The sequence below is a fragment of the Coenobita brevimanus genome, chromosome 55 (genome assembly GCF_032717465.1).
Source record: "Coenobita brevimanus isolate Jiangsu-jjx chromosome 55, ASM3271746v2, whole genome shotgun sequence".
Classification (NCBI taxonomy): domain Eukaryota; kingdom Metazoa; phylum Arthropoda; class Malacostraca; order Decapoda; family Coenobitidae; genus Coenobita; species Coenobita brevimanus.
Genome location: NC_137008.1, coordinates 33,290,518 through 33,306,970, shown reverse-complemented (window position 1 = coordinate 33,306,970; position 16,453 = coordinate 33,290,518). Strand labels below are relative to the sequence as shown.

Here is a 16,453-nt window from a genome sequence, read left to right as displayed (position 1 = left end):
ACCCGTGCGACAAGGACTTGGTGGCTGAGAATGTCCGGATTAGGTGCATGTTTCTGCCACCTAATACGACTGCTCTCATCCAACCAATGGACCAAGGAGTGATCGTGGCAATGAAGAGGCTGTACCGATGGAAGTTCCTGGACGAGGTGATGGTTGTTCTCGAGGACGAGGACGAGTGCAGGGAGGGACGGGACACGCGAGGCCAGCGGACTTTGGAAAACCTTCGCCGCTACAACATCAAGTCTGCAATCTACAACTGGGCCAGTGCATGGAAGGAAATCCCTGTCAAGACTCTAGAAAATGGTTGGTCTCATCTGCTTCTCGGAACGGATGTGGAGCACGATTTCCTAGGTTTTGACGTGGATGACTTCCATGCACGTCTACGTGCTTATGGGGACGATGTTGATGTGGACAAAGTGCGTGAGTGGTTGGATGACAACAAGGACGATCCTGGGTATCAGACATTGTCTGATATCGAGATCACATCCTCAGTTGCAGGTGTCAGTACCGAGCTTGAAGATTCTGACGATGATGTGGACTCCTCTCAGCGTGACACTACTCCAGCCACCCCCAAGCTGAGCGCACTCCGGGAACACCTAGAGTTTGTTCTGGGCTACCTGGGGCACCCATACTGCGACAGGGAGATGGGGCCCTTGGAACTTGTGGAGGAAGTGCGCGCTTTCAGTCAGCGCATCATTAATCGTCAAAATCGTCGTTCCTTGCGTCAATCAACCATTGACAGCTTTTTCAGGCCCATGACCCCCGCTGTGCCCAGCCCTGGCTCCACTCCATTGCCTCCCCAAGACAGGCCCTCATGTTCCAAGCCACAGCCCAGCACATCAGGCACGGTGGAGTCACCACTCGACGTGAGTTTGCACCTCTCTTCAGAGTCGTCTGCAGTGGGTACGCCATCACCACGACCCAGCGATGTACCCCTAGGTCACCTGCATGTGCTATCTCAGACTCTGACAGTGATTAGACACCAAGAACTTCTCCACTAGACCACACGGGAATTTACAGTGTTGTGCAGTAAAAAAAACAGTGCATAGTGTTAAGGAATTTGAGTTCTGAGTGAAAAGACAAAGATTTAATGGACTGTCAATGTAATGTAAATTAACTAGAGTGTGTTTTGTTTAGAAAATGGTTTTATGAGTGGAAAGACTTAAAGTGCAGAGTGCAACACTTATTTTATTAAGGTACAATGGAGCGCAAGTAAGACGAGTGCGCAGTGTTAAGAGAATGGAATTCTGAGTGCAAATGACTAAGTTCTGTGCAAGAGTTCATGAACAGTGTACTGCAAGTGCTTCAGGAACTCTTCCTCACTGTCAGAGTCTGAGAGGAGGCAGGTTATTCATCAAGATGGCCAGGGACTTGCTGTAAGTACCCAGAATGTTTCATATTGTACTGTATTTTCCATACTTACCTCTAACACCTCATTTCACTCTTTTATGTCCCTTATTGGTGTGAACAGGGTATTAGGTGCTATGCATATGCAGTAGGGAGGTGTTTTTCTAATTTAGGCTAGGTTATGTCCCTTATTGGTGTGAACAGGGTATTAGGTGCTATGCATGTGCAGTAGGGAGGTGTTTTTCTAAGTTAGGCTAGGTTAGGGTCCATAACTACCAGTCCAGGAGCCAGGGACTTGTTGTAAGTACCCAGAATGTTTAATATTGTATAAACTCACCTCTAAAACCTCAATTTATGGTTCTTTTGCATTTATTTCAGTCTTTTATGTCCCTTATTGGTGTGATTTGGGTCTTAAATAGGTGCCATGCATGTCCAGAGGGAGTTGTATAGGTGTTTTTCTGAGTTAGGGTCCATAAGTACAAGTCCAGGAGGCTGGGGCCCAATATCCAGACAGGATCACTATCCGGACATGCCTTTGGCTCTGTTGCATCGGATATTGGAGGGATTACTGTATATATACTGTATATATATATATATATATATATATATATATATATATATATATATATATATATATATATATATATATATATATATATATATATATATATGGATGAATGTTGTGATAAGGAGTACATGATCAGGGATTTGGCACCCCATTTTAACACGACAGCATCTGGATTGACTATGGGATATGTTTATGTGAAGCTACAGAATGTGGTGAATTTTTTTGGCGTATCAGATAGAGCCAGGATTCCAGGGTCTAAAAGGATGAATGAATGGAAGCATGGCCCATTGGATTGGGCAGATTTGGGCTGTCTGGACATTGCTACTCCTCACCCTGCCCAAGGGTGGGAAAGGTCTGGATGATGATGACAGTTATGATGATGATGATTATTATTGTGGCAGTACACTTAGCATGGTATGGCTGTTGGCAAGACTCAGTGCCAGCAGCATCTGGTGTTCCTAGGCCGTCACCCATCCAATTACTAACCAGATCCAGTGTTGCTTTTTCCTTTGCTGGGTGGTAACCATATAACCAAATTGTGGTGCCTGTTGATTTAGTGGGTAATTAACCCATTAGCCTTCAGGGCTCCTGTGTTAGGGATTGTGCTGGAAGGGTACTTGGCATACTGCCCTCTGCCTATTGGCTCACAGTCACGAAGGTCACAAGTCCCAACCCCTGGGTTTCCTTCTGCATTAGCTTTTGCAAATGCCCGGTTCTGTCCTGTATTTAGGACAATGGGCGCGATTGGGTTAAGGCGCTCGAGTCGAATTTAGCCTGTGAGGGTTTATATCCAAAGGGTGGTTGGGGTTTATTGCTCATGCAATGCCACTTACTGATATGTGAGGCTGGTCACTCTCATCTGAAATGTCAGAACCAACTTGGCTAGCCCCAAGCTTCTCTGCTCCTCTTGGGGCAACACTGGATTAGATGATGATGATGATGATGATGATGATTTATATTATTATCATTATTACAGGTAACTCGCACGGAACACGTGGGTTTCGTTCCTACCGTGCCGTGTTAGGTGCGAAATCGCGTATATTTAAACTACTCCGTATTTTGCTCCCTAGACCCCCCAAATGTGTTGTTTTGCTGTTATCTGTCACTAGAAAGCACTTTAAGTGGTTAGAAGGTTTATTTAATGTTATAACTCACAAATACAGTACTCCTGAGCAAAACTTCAACACACAAATACTGTACGTAAACACAAGGAAACATTCCGACGCCGATCATAGATAATCATATAAATTAGGTTAACTGGTACCAGTGCTTTAACTTACAAGTACATACCAGAACAGTACATATTTAACTTAGAAATGCAGTACTGTGATATCGAATGATTTCAGTACATAATCTGTTAGGAATAGCTGGAAAAAAAAAAAATGTTATGAATACATTTTCACCTTTTTGATATATGTTTATGGTAGTTTCGAGTTATTTTTTATGTTATCGTTGTGCCCATGCTTGGAAAAGGGAGCGAAAGAGTTGAATTTTCAGTCCTAAATTAGAAAACTGCACGTCCTCCAAGGCTAGACTCTGCCACGGGAGAATAAAGTGGAGTGTCAGTCCGATTAGCAATAAGGAAGTTGTGTCACAACTTCCAGCTCCCACACCACGAGAATGGCTAAAAATAGAATCGTAATGCAGTTTCAAAACTAACAATAAGTTTAATTATTACGAATACAGATACAAAGCAGAAATAAATACGTTTACAGACGGGGAAAATGTATTTCTTCCGTCATAACATGTTCATCTTTCTCTATCATTTTACATTTATCTTTATCATTTTACCTTGTTATTTTCGCAATATATATTGCTGTCTCGTAAACAGGGTGGTTGTTTGTGTTTTGCAAGGGAGGAAAAAGGTTGTATTTTCTGTCTGGGTCGAGATAATGGGTGTAACTATGTGTGGTTAGGCATGGCCACGAGCGAAAAAATCGTACATCCACTCATCACGATAGCCGGTGGTGAACTGACAGATGATACATGAGAGGGTGAAGTCAAGGTCATGTCCCAGATTTTCGTTCACTTCCCGAAAGTTTTCACAGTTTTCTACAAGTTGCAAACCATTACAGCAAACCTTAGCAAATGGGTAAAGATACCAAGACAAAAATGTATTTTTCTCTTATTATAAGTCTTTAACGAACAAAAAAAAAAAAAAAAGGCAATATTCCGACGCCGATCATGGGTAATCATATAAATCAGGTTAACTGGTTACAAGGCTTTATTAATTTTAATGCTTTAATTGTTTACAAGTACATACCAGAACAGTAAATATTTAACTTACAAATACAGTACTGTAGAAAAGCAGTACAGTAAGAGTTTAACAAACAAACAAAAAAGGCAATATTCCGACGCCGATCATGGGAAATCATATAATTCGAGTTAACTGGTTACAAGGCTTTATTTAATGATTTAACTTTATTTAAGTGCTTACAAGTACAGTACATACGAGAACAGTAAATATTTAACTTACAAATACTGAACAGCACTGTGGAAAAAACGAACAAATAAAAAAGGCAATATTCTGACGCCTATCAGGTAAACTGGTTATAAGACTTTATTTCTTGCTTTAACGTTATTTAATAGTACTTTAAGTTTCACATAAACTTACCAGAACAGTACAGTACTGTAAATATTTAACTTACAAATACTGTGCTACTGTACTCGGGAATGTCTCACTCACTGAATAATTTCCCGCCTCGATCGCCACGTAATCAAAACAAACCGCGCGCTGCGGTGACGTTCGAGGATTTGATCTTTCAAAGGCCTCTCCTTCGTTAATTTGTAGTTTTCATAATGTTTTTTTAATCTTACGTTGTCTTATATGTATCCCAGCCCTTACCGTGTATAATTGCGAGCGCGTTCCATGAGATCGTGTTTCGTGCGAGTTACCTGTATTATAAAAATTATTACTACTACATTACTACTCCTAGTATTACTACAGTATCAGCTTATGGCATACCACTGTGAAGGATAAAACATACCTGTAGTGGTACATTATTAGATAGGGAACCCTTGGTTAGAGATTGATATACATCTCTTGTAAAATCTGCTTCTAAGAGATTGGGTGTGCTAAGCCGACTCCGCTCTTTCTTTACCCCTGCACAATTGTTGACTCTATACAGAGGTTTTATCCGCCCCTGTGTGGAGTACAACTCTCATGTGTGGGGAGGCTCCCCACATACAGCTCTTCTCAATAGGGTGGAGTCAAAGGCTTTTCGTCTCATTAACTCTCCTCCTCTTACTGACTCCCTTCAACCTCTGTCTCTTCGCCGCACTGTTGCATCTTTATCTCTTTTCTATCGCTACTTTAATGGTCACTGCTCCTCTGAACTGTCTGCTTGCATTCCTCCACCTCTACGACGGGCGCGTAGCACCCGTCTGGCAGCAAACTCTCATCCCTTTTCTGTCCAACTCTCTAATGCAAGAGTTAACCGTTACTCCCAGTCTTTCATTTATGCAACAGGTCAACTCTGGAACTGTCTCCCTCTGTCTGTATTTCCTGCTGCCTATGATCTCCAGTCTTTCAAACGCAGTGTGTCCAGGCATCTCAAAATGATCGGATCTTGAATTTGGCTCTCTATTGTATTTTGTTTTTCTCTTGGAGGGAACTGTTACTGCGGGCCATGGCCTTTGGTTCCTTCTTCCTCGCATAAAAAAAAAAAAAAAAAAAAAAAAAAATGTAGTAGGAACATAGAAGAACTGAGGTTGTCTGCCTAGAGAGGCTGTTTGAGATCGAGAGACTGACTAGGAAAGATAATGATATTGAGGCATTTGGTAAAGCAGGATGTTAGTTCAGAAAGGGATGAGGTGTGGTGGTGGTGGTACCCCAATCTGTTTGATTGAGTAGACCCATCAACTGCAGGCAATACTGAACAGTCTAGACCAACATACCCATATCCCACACCAAGCTGTCTTCCTCCCATCATCTACAGACATCACCTTCTGCTCCCCAAACCTCACTTCCACTACATCATGGAGAGTGGTCAAAACCCTAGGTTCTGATCACCTCCCAATCATCATGACTACCAAAACCAGAATCACCCCAGCTGGCCACAAACACACACACACTAATTATAAGAGAGCCAACTGGGAAGCCTTTGTAACTGAAACAGAACAACATTTCGAAACACTAAACAGTACACCCATCACAGACATCAACACCACTGGGGACACTTTCAATACAATTATACAAAATGCAGACAAAAGACACATCCCTAGAGGCAACAGAAAGAGACATAACCCCAACTTCACATCAGAAATTCAAGGCCTTATCAGACAACGGGACACACTGCGACACTCCCCAACACCCCATACACAAGACACCGCACAACAAATACAAGAACTCAACACTCAGATAAACAATAAAATATCAGAACAGCAAACACTAAATTGGAAAAATTACCTCCAAATACATGACCACAAAACAAACATCAGCACACTCTGCAAAACACTAAACAGCATCACACTTTCCAACAGCAACACCACACAATCACACGCTGCCATCACAACAACAGACACCATACCCTCAAACAGACAACAAGCAAACACTCTCATTAATCACTTTTCACAAGTCAGCCATATAAACCCCCATCCTGAAGAGCGACGTATCATCCGACGTAAGAGACAGTTCCCCACAGACCCAGACTACGCACCTTTCACTTACAACCAGATGAAGCACATCATTAACAACCTTAAGCACTCATCTGCGTGTGGACCAAATAATATAAGCAACATTCACCTTAAACACCTTGGACCACAAGGCATACAAGCACTAACCAACATATCAAACTACAGCTACTCACACAACATAATATCCAACATCTGGAAGCATGGCATTATCATTACTATCCCTAAACCCAACAAAGACCCCACGTTACCCTCCTCACACCACTCCATCACACTCCTCTGCACCCCCTCTAAAGTCACTGAATGACTGATACTACAACAAGTCACACCTCACATTCCCCTAGCCCAGGCACAACATGGCTTTAGGCCACTACACTCCACAAACACCCTTCTTACAGACCTTACACAGAGAGTTTTTGATGGCATGAATTCAGCTAGGCCACCACACAGAACACTACTAAACACACTAGACATTAGCAAAGCTTTTGATGCCATCCCCGACCACAACGTCACAAACAAAATACTCAACACAAACATGCACAATAACACAAAAAGATGGCTGGCAAACTACTTAGCAGGCAGATGTGCACATGTAACATTTGCCGGTCAGTTTTCTAACATCAGAAACTTCACAAACAGCGTCCCCCAAGGATCTGTTTTGTCCCCTACACCCTTTAACCTATACATGCATGACATACCCACACCCCACGCACCACAGATACACATAGCTTCCTATGCAGATGATATAACACTTACATGTATGCACCAAAATGCAAACACAGCTACACACATCATTCAACCTAACCTCAACACACTACACAAATGGTTCACCACAAACAGGCTCAAATTATCCCCAGTCAAATCTACAGTGACCCTTCTCACAAATTGGACAGCAGAACACAGTCACATGCCACACCTCACCATAAACAACACTCCCCTACCACACACACACACATGCCCAAAATCTTTGGTGTAACATACAATACATCAATATCATTTAAACAACACATCACAAACATTAAAAATAAAATAACATCAAGACAGTGCTTTGAGGTCACTTGCCCATACAACATTCGGACACAATAAAGAAACCACCACCAGAGTATACAAACAATATATACGTTCAGTGTTGAATTATGCAAGCCCTGCCTGGGCTTGTAACCTCACCAAAACACACTACAACACTCTACAGACCATACAGAACAAGGCCCTAAAAATAATCACAGGCTGCACAGCTTCTACACCCACAGACCACCTACATCAAGAAACCAAAGTCCTCAAAGTCAAGGATCACATAGAGATGAGAGGCACCCAGTTTCTTGCTGCAGCCTCAACAAACCTACAACATCCACTATATTACATGGCAGCACATCCACCCACACGAAGGAACATCAAAACAACACCCAGCACACGATACCATACACAAATACTGTCATCTCGCCCACCTTCTTTGTACCAGAAGCATATCCACACTCATATCACTCGCCGCTCCGTTTAGTCACTTAAAGACAACACACAGCTGCATGCACGGCCTCCTGACATCCACACTTCTGAATCCTATCTCCCTCATGAGGACAGGGTCCACCTGGCCAGGCTGAGATGTGGGCACCATCCAGCCCTCTTAATCTGCCAGAAGAGGCTGGATGACTTTGTCGCTGTTGCCTGTCCAGGATGCAACACAGCATCCCATACTATTAAGCACATTATGGAAGACTGCATTACACACAATCACCTACGCCAATAACACAACATACATTCTTTGAGAGCTCTGTGGGAAAGCCCTGTCTCGGCCATGGCCTTCCTGAGGGACTCGGGGCTGTTCGGCCAGACTGCCTAGGGAACAACTACTACTACTGCTACTGCAGGCAAACACCCACTCTTGTAGGGCCATCCTGTGCCATCCTATGCAGCTGACTGCCTCACCACAGTGAGGTGTAGGGATTAGTGTGGTGTGGTTCCTGGGCGGATACCACATTTACATCTACATCCAGTTCACAGGGAAACCATAGTAGGCATTACATCACCCCTGTGTTTGGCTCTATGGTTACCACCTAATGGTGTAAATGGTTTCCTGGGTTGCAGGAAACCATTAGGCTTGTCACTTGTATGGTATAGAGCCACCTGAAGTGGAAAGAAGAGTGATAACAATAACAGGTAGGATGGGAGAAATGGGGAGATAGGAGGATAGATACAGGAAAAGATAAGGTATGAAGGAAGAAGTAGGCAGCATTACACCAAGTGAATGGATGATGGGTGCCCCCACCTATACCAGGGATGAGGTGTGGGAATATGTAACAATTGTAGAGTTGAGTGCATCTTAGGAAGAAGTTTTTTTTACTGAAAAGAACAGACATACTGGGAAACAAGAAATATCTGAAGTTTCAACCACATAAGCTTTGTATATATATTTAAAACTTGACCAAGAGTGAGTGAGAGTGGGCCATTTTAGAGAAATTTGGTACAAAGAAGGGATAAAGTGTAAGATTGTGTGAGAGTTGTTTCTTGTAGGATGAGGGACCATTACTGATTCATGTGAAGGGTGGTTAGTGGGAAACAAGGATTTTTGGCCATGTGGGCCATCCGGAGAGAGAGATTTAAAAGATTTTGAGAGCTGGGCATTTGGTGAAAGAAGAGGTAGACTGAAAACAAAGTGAAGATATAAGGTGTGGCAGTGTATTAGGACTGATAGTTTGATCAAGGAGGAATGATCATTATATACTAATTAAGACAGATATGTCTGCAAGTCTTTGTTGAAGCCACTCCTCTCACATAAAATGTGGCATCAGATAATAGATAGTTTGGTTGACAGTGAGGCAAAAGGAATTTATAGTTTGGTCTATAGGGTAACAATAGAATTTGTAGAAAGGTGAGTAGATAATGATAGAAATGTAGATATATAAGCAGACATTCAAAAGTAAGTAGGCAGATAGAATAATTAACTTTCCTTTAACACAATAAAGACAGCTAATACCTGTAAATTTTCCAGCCAAGGCAATATACGACAACAAGCTGTTGGAATGCTACTTCACCCGTTCTTTCTACAAACACATTCTGGGCAAGATGGTTCGTGTGGTGGACATGGAGAGTGAAGACTATTCCTTCTACCAGGGTCTGATATATTTGTTAGAGCACAATGTTCATGACTTGGGCTACGAGCTGACCTTCAGTACAGAGGTGAGCTGCCATGTATTGGAAGAAGTGTTAAACAAATGTGAGAATTAAGCATTAATAATTCATAACAAAGCCAGTATATGTATGGTACTTAATACTGACTCTGTCGTCTGTGTACGTGGTTCTTATTTATTGATTATTTGTGGTTGGTGGGGGCACTCATCATCCACTCACTCGATGTAGTGCTGCTCTCGGTGTCTGCCCTTTCCTCTCCTCCTCCCGTCCTCTTCTGCCTTTCTTTCCTTCGTTCTGTCCTCTTCCTTCTGCCTACAGGTGACTTTACACTCCCTCTTCTGCTTTTCTTTCCCTCATTCTTTCTGCTTCCTTCTGCCTACAGGTGACTTTACACTCCCTCTTCTGTTTTTCTTTCCTTCATTCTTTCTGCTTCCTTCTGCCTATGGGTGACTCTATATTAATGGTTTCCTGTACACCAGGAAACCATTTACTATGCTGGATGGTAACCATATAACCAAATTATGGCAGCTGGTGGTTTAGTGAGTAATTAAGGTGCTCCAATTGGGTTGAGCCAGTGCAAGTTTTATATCCAAGAGGTGTTTGGGATTTATTGTTCATGTAATTCCACTCAGGGATGAGTGAGGCTGGTCACTCTCATCTTAAATGTCAGGACCAACTTGCCCAGCCCCAGGCTCCTGTGCTTCTCATGGGGCAACATAGGATTGGATGATGGGTGGATGGATGGATTTTTCTTTTCAATACTATACTCCTTCTGGGGCCTTATCCCAGCCTTAGATGGGAGAAAGGTTAAGATTATTCATTCATCAATCCATCATCCAAGCCTATGTTGCCCCATGAGGAGCATAGGAGCCTGGGGCTAGGCAAGTTGGTCCTGACATTAAAGATGAGTGATCAGCCTCACTCATCCCCGAGTGGCATTACGTGAGCAATAAACCCCAACCACCCCTTGGATGTAAACCTGCACTGGCTGAATCTGATTGGGGCACCTTAATTACCTACTAAGCCACCAGGCACCATAATTTGGTTGTATGGTTACCATTTCACACAGTGCAGTCACCCATAGGCAGAAGGAAGAGGAAAGAATGAAGGAAAGAATGACAGAAGAAGGAGTGTACTGTAGAGTGACCTGTAGGCAGAAGAGAGAGGAAAGAATGAAGGAAAGAAATACAGAAGAGGAAGGAAGGAAAGAAGAGAGGAAAGGGCAGTCACCCAAGAGCAGCACTGCATCGAGTGAGTGGATGGTGAGCGTCCCCACCTGCTTAGAGAAATATATATACAGTACAGTCTTCATACAAGATGAGATAGATTATGCAGAACCTCGTGCTGCATCAAGTTAGTGTTAAAATGTGACTTATATTTAAATGTAATATAGGGAGTTAGGTTTTAGGAGCCCCATAGTTCTCTAAAAAAATATACAATATATTATATAAAGATTGGTCATTATACATGTCTGCCTTAAGATGCCCAAGGCAGTGTGTTTACATGTGATCTTGCTAATTGGACATGTCAGTGCATCCTAACCTAACTTAAATGAGAAATTTTGGCCCTCAGTTCTCCCTATAATTTTAACCACCAAGGATTGCTACTAAGCCTAACTATGAAAGCCCCCAGTACCAATGAGGCAAAACCTATAACCTAATCACCACGTGAAACATCCCCACCCAGCATTGCGTATATTTTGCCAAGAATTAATTCTGGTGCAGACAAAAAAAAAATAAACTTTGAAATTATTTTTGAAAGTATTATCAGTCTACAGTAAAGGAAAGAAAAAATACTGAAACATGGAGTTATGTGTGCAACTTCTCTGATAAACACAAATGTAGTAATCCTAAAAAATAAACAAGTCACCTAGGCAGTATAATTTGTATGGTAGTATAATTCAGAAGAACTGAACTCACTTACAGTAATCCCTCAGTCATCCAGTGTATTGGCGATTATGTCTGGTTAGTGACAATGTCTGGATAATGAACAATATCCCCCCTACTAGGCCCAGACCCTACCTGTACCCAACCTCCAACCTATACCTAACCTATTTGCACAGTGCCTCTGCCTACTTTGGCAGCATTATCTGGTCATTCGAGCAAATTTAGACATCGAAACACATGTAGGAATCTCCAAAGTAATGCAAAGCACCAAGAAAAGCATTAAAAAAAAAAAAAAAAAAAAAAAAATGAAAACCAAAAAGCGCCTTACCTATAACGCTGCTGTATGTACAGTACCCCTCCAAATTTTGGCACTGTTTTCAGGTCAATCTGCCATATTGAGACATCAAAATACACAAAGGAATATCCAAAGTAATGCTAAACTCCAAGGAAAAAGAAAAGAAAAGAAAAACTACTGTACAGTATATACAGCACCCCTCCTAATTTTGGCACTGTTTTCAGGTCAGTCTGCCATATTTAGACATCAAAACACATATAGGATTATCCGTATCATTGCTAAACACCAAGGAAAAATACAATACGTGGACAAAAAAACATTAACAAAAAACCTCAGGGCGGTTGGAAAATCAGTTACAGTATCTGACATCAATGATAGCCGTTCCCGGGCCACACAAAAAAATTCCACGTTCACACTTACTCAAACTCAGTTCTCCTTCTGTTTGGAGTTCTTCAAAAATCTGTTTTAGGTCTAGTTCTATTCACAATGTATACGAGTACAGTAGTTTGTCGTCTCTATAAGATGCAAATGGTGTGTCCTATAATTTTTATATTGATGACACTTAGCTTTTTGTTAGGATGACAGATATTAATGGTACTAAGAAACTGGAATCCCTGATGACTGATATTAAAGTCTGGTTGACAAAGAGGAGACCTAAGCCAAATGATGGTACAACATAAATCATCATTGTTTGAGAAAACAGGATGGGCACTGCTGCTAATAATCCCCAGGCTCTGATGATTGGAGAATTGCAACATCATCCCAGTAGTATTGTCTGAAACTTGGATGTATATGATAATTCAAAATTCAATTATAAAGAATATATCAGTCAAGATGTCAGAGGTTGTGGTGTTCTCATCGGAAACCTGTACTCTGTGAGACAACTGCTGAATGGGTGGTGCCTCTTAACACTGATCCATGTTAGGGTCTTGTCTCATTTTGATTACTGTACCATAATTAATTAGGGACTGGCCACCAGAATAATCAGTTAGAAGAAGGTTCAGTCTGTGTTGTATAGATCAGCAAAACTTATCTTTGGTCTACCCCCAAGAATCCTGACCATCTCATTTCTGAGTTACACTGGTTGCCTGTAAAGGCTAGAATTAAATTTAAATTGTGTCTTAGTACTTTCAAGGCTTTTAAATTTGGTTAATCAATTTATCATGCCGAATTGTTAAAACTTAATCAGTCCACCCAAGTATGATGTGAGCCCACATCCATTCATCAGTTGTATTTCTCTGATGGGTCCTTCTCCTGCACAGCCACTAGTTTATATAATAAATCACTATTATCCATGAGGCAGTTGACTTCTGGTAAATCTTTTAAAGGGCAGCTCAAAGTCTTTTGCTTTCATTGATGCTGTGACATGGGGAGAGGTGTTGTAACATATTCTTATGTGGTTCAGTAGCTGTCCTTTTTTGCTGATAAAGTCTGTTTTGTATGTGTGTGAGCTCGAAATTATTGTTATTACGAAAATGTAGATGAGGGAGTGCTGATTAATTCCTTAGGAAAAACTTCTGCTTTTGAGGAAGACCATATTATTAATATTATGAATATAACTCTTAAGTGGTAGGTGGGGGCGCTCACCATCCACTCACTCGATGTATTGCTGCTCTCAGGTGTCTGCCCTTTCCTCTCTTCCATCCTTCTTTCCTTCCATCCTCTTCTGTCTCTCTATCCTTCATTCTTCCCTCGTCCTTCTGCCGACAGGCGACTTTACACTCCCTTTTCTGTCTTTCTTTCCTTCATTCTTTCCTTTGCCTTCTGCCTGTGGGTGACTCTACACTGAGTGACAAGCCAAATGGTTTCATGTACACCAGGAAACCATTTACTATGCTGGGTGGTAACCATATAACCAAATTTTGGCACCTGGTGGTTTAGTGGGTAATTATTACGCTCCAGTCGGATTGAGCCGGTGAAGGTTTATATCCAAGGGGTGGTTAGGGTTGATTGCTCATGTAATGCCACTCAGGGATGAGTGAGGCTGGTCACTCTCATCTTAAATGTCGAGACCAACTGCCTAGCCCCGGGCTCCTACGCTCCTCATGGGGCAATGTAGGATTGGATGATGGATGGATGGATGAATATAACTCTTGTGACGAGTAATGTTAGAGTCTGCCATTTAATTCTGGAATAATTTTTCCAGGTGCAAGAATTTGGAGTGACAGAGGTGAGGGATCTCAAACCTAATGGGCGGAATATTGCGGTCACGGAGGAGTCCAAGATGGAGTACATTCGCCTTGTTTGCCAGATGAAGATGACAGGAGCCATCAGACATCAGTAAGTGGGTGTGGTGAAGAATGTGATGAAGAGACAAGAGTTGTAAGTAGGGCTTCAAACTTTTGCTGTAGTAAGTGGTAGGTGGGGGCACTCGCCATCCACTCACTTGATGTATTGCTGCCCACTGGTGACTGCCCTTTTCTTTCTTCCTTCCTTCCATTTGTCCTCTACTATCTTTCTTTCCTTCATTCATTCATTCCTCACCTAATGCCCACAGTGATTCTGCACTCCCTCTTCTGTCTTTTTTTTCCTTCATTCTTTCCTCTTCCTTCTGCCTATGGGTGACTGTACACTGACAAGCCAAATAGTTTCCTGTACACCAGGAAACCATTTACTATGCTGGGTGGGAACCATGTAACCAGATTATGGCACTTGATGGATTAGTGGGTAATTAAGACATTCCAATCAGATTGAGCCTTTGTAGGCTTATATCCAAGGGGTGGTTGGGGTTGGTTGTTCACGTAATGCAACGCAGGGGTGAGTGAGGCAGGTCATTCTCATCTTAAATGTCAGGACCAACTTGTTTAGCCCCAGGCTCCTGTGCTCCTCATGGGGCAACACAGGATTGGATGATGACGATGTAGATGATGAACAATATTGTTGGCAATAGTATGCTGTTAAATTTTTTTGCCATATATTTTGTACTTCAGTGGAATATCGTGTCATATGTTTATCAAAGCTTAAACTATACCACCACATATTAATAGAAAGCTTTGAGTTCAGAGGGTATTGTTAGGTTTGAGAACTCAAGATAGGGGTGTGGATGGAGGTATAGGTTGAGGTAGGTGTGTATATAACACAAGTGATGGAGCTTCTTAGTATCATGTTTGAACTTTTTGAGTGCTGTTTTATTACTGGACTACCTGAGGTGAGTATTTCATCACCTGAATACTTTGAAAAGTTCTAAGGACTGATAATTAATCCAGAGTAATGATGTCTATGTTACATAAATTCGCTTCAGCTCCTGGCAGTCTTTCTCTATCTGTCTATCTATAGCCAGATGCCCTAATCCTAAAAGGGGTGACCACAAACAAATTGCCTCCATGTTGCCCTGTCCTCTGCCATTTCATTGCCCTCCCCTCAACTCACACCCCCCTCTCTCATATACCTCTATACTCCATCCCTCCATCTCATCCTTAATCCACCCCTCCTCCCCAACATCACTAACATTCTTCTCGTTAGTCTCACTCTCCATCCTCTCCACATGGCCAAAACATCTCGGTGTATATCTCCTGATGCTTTCTATCACATTTACATCCATACCACGACGATGCTTCTCTTTCTCATTTGTCAGTCTGTCTCTCCATATAACTCCACATGATCCTCTCAAATAACTCATTACTGCTGCTTTCACTGCTTTCACTCTTGACTTGTGTCCTTCCAACAGGGAACAAGCTTCACTTCCATATGGTACAGTGGGTATCACAGTACTATCATGCAGCAACCTTTTTACTTCCATGCTCATTTCCCTGTTTCTTACAGTGGTATTAGAGGCAGACTGCAAAATAATGTCAATTTCATGTGTGCAGTGTGTCAGGGAGAGCATATGGAGATTGTCAGGTGTGAAAGGATTGATCATGCTGGTGAATCTCTTTGAGTGTGTGGAAGTTTTGTTACTTGGGAGACATGTTATGTGCTGGAGGTGGGACTGAAACTAGCTATGTGGCAAGGGTTAGGAGTGGTTGGAGGAAGTTTGGGGAGCTGTTGCATTTTCTGACATTGAGAGGGCTCTCCCTCTGTTCGAAGGGATTTTTGTATGCAGCATGTATTGGAAGTGTAATGCTGTATAATAGTGAGACCTGGGCAGTAAAGGAAGAGGAGGATATTTGTAGGCTAAAATGTACAGAAATGACTGATAAGATGGATGTGTAGTGCATCCTTGAATGCGAGTCCTGGGGTGGGGGGGGAGCTCGGATTACGGTTGAAGAGTTAAGAAGGATCAAACTGGAATGTATTGGTGGTGTGATGATGAGGGGTAGATTGAATGGTTTGGGCGTATGGAGAGGACAGAGGATGACAAGTGGTTGCGGAATGTGAGAAGTGCGAATGTCCGGGGTTGGTTTGTAAGAGGTGGACCAAAGAAGACTTGGGACGAGATCATCGAGTGTGACCTAAGGGATAAGGGACTGAACAGGGAGGCTGCCAGAGACTGAGTAGCATGGAGAGCCACCATTAGGTGATCATGGCTGACACATGAAAGCATGTTAGGAGTCTTTTTGAATGAGATATGTAGTACTCGTACAGTATAAGTAAACCCTTGCTTTATTGAACCCTGATATATTGGATTTTGGATTTATCAGACACCATTGAGCCCACTAA

General features: G+C 42.2%; 1 protein-coding gene across 1 annotated transcript in view; it reads left to right on the top strand.

Annotated features, from left to right (window-relative positions):
- Nucleotides 1–16,453, top strand: part of HUWE1 (HECT, UBA and WWE domain containing E3 ubiquitin protein ligase 1) — a 1,134,422-nt gene that overhangs the window by 1,054,283 nt on the left and 63,686 nt on the right. The window contains exons 56-57 of the mRNA XM_080273518.1: nucleotides 9,534–9,721; nucleotides 14,001–14,134. Coding sequence (XP_080129644.1) covers nucleotides 9,534–9,721; nucleotides 14,001–14,134 — 322 coding nt within the window. The remainder of the gene's footprint in view (nucleotides 1–9,533; nucleotides 9,722–14,000; nucleotides 14,135–16,453) is intronic.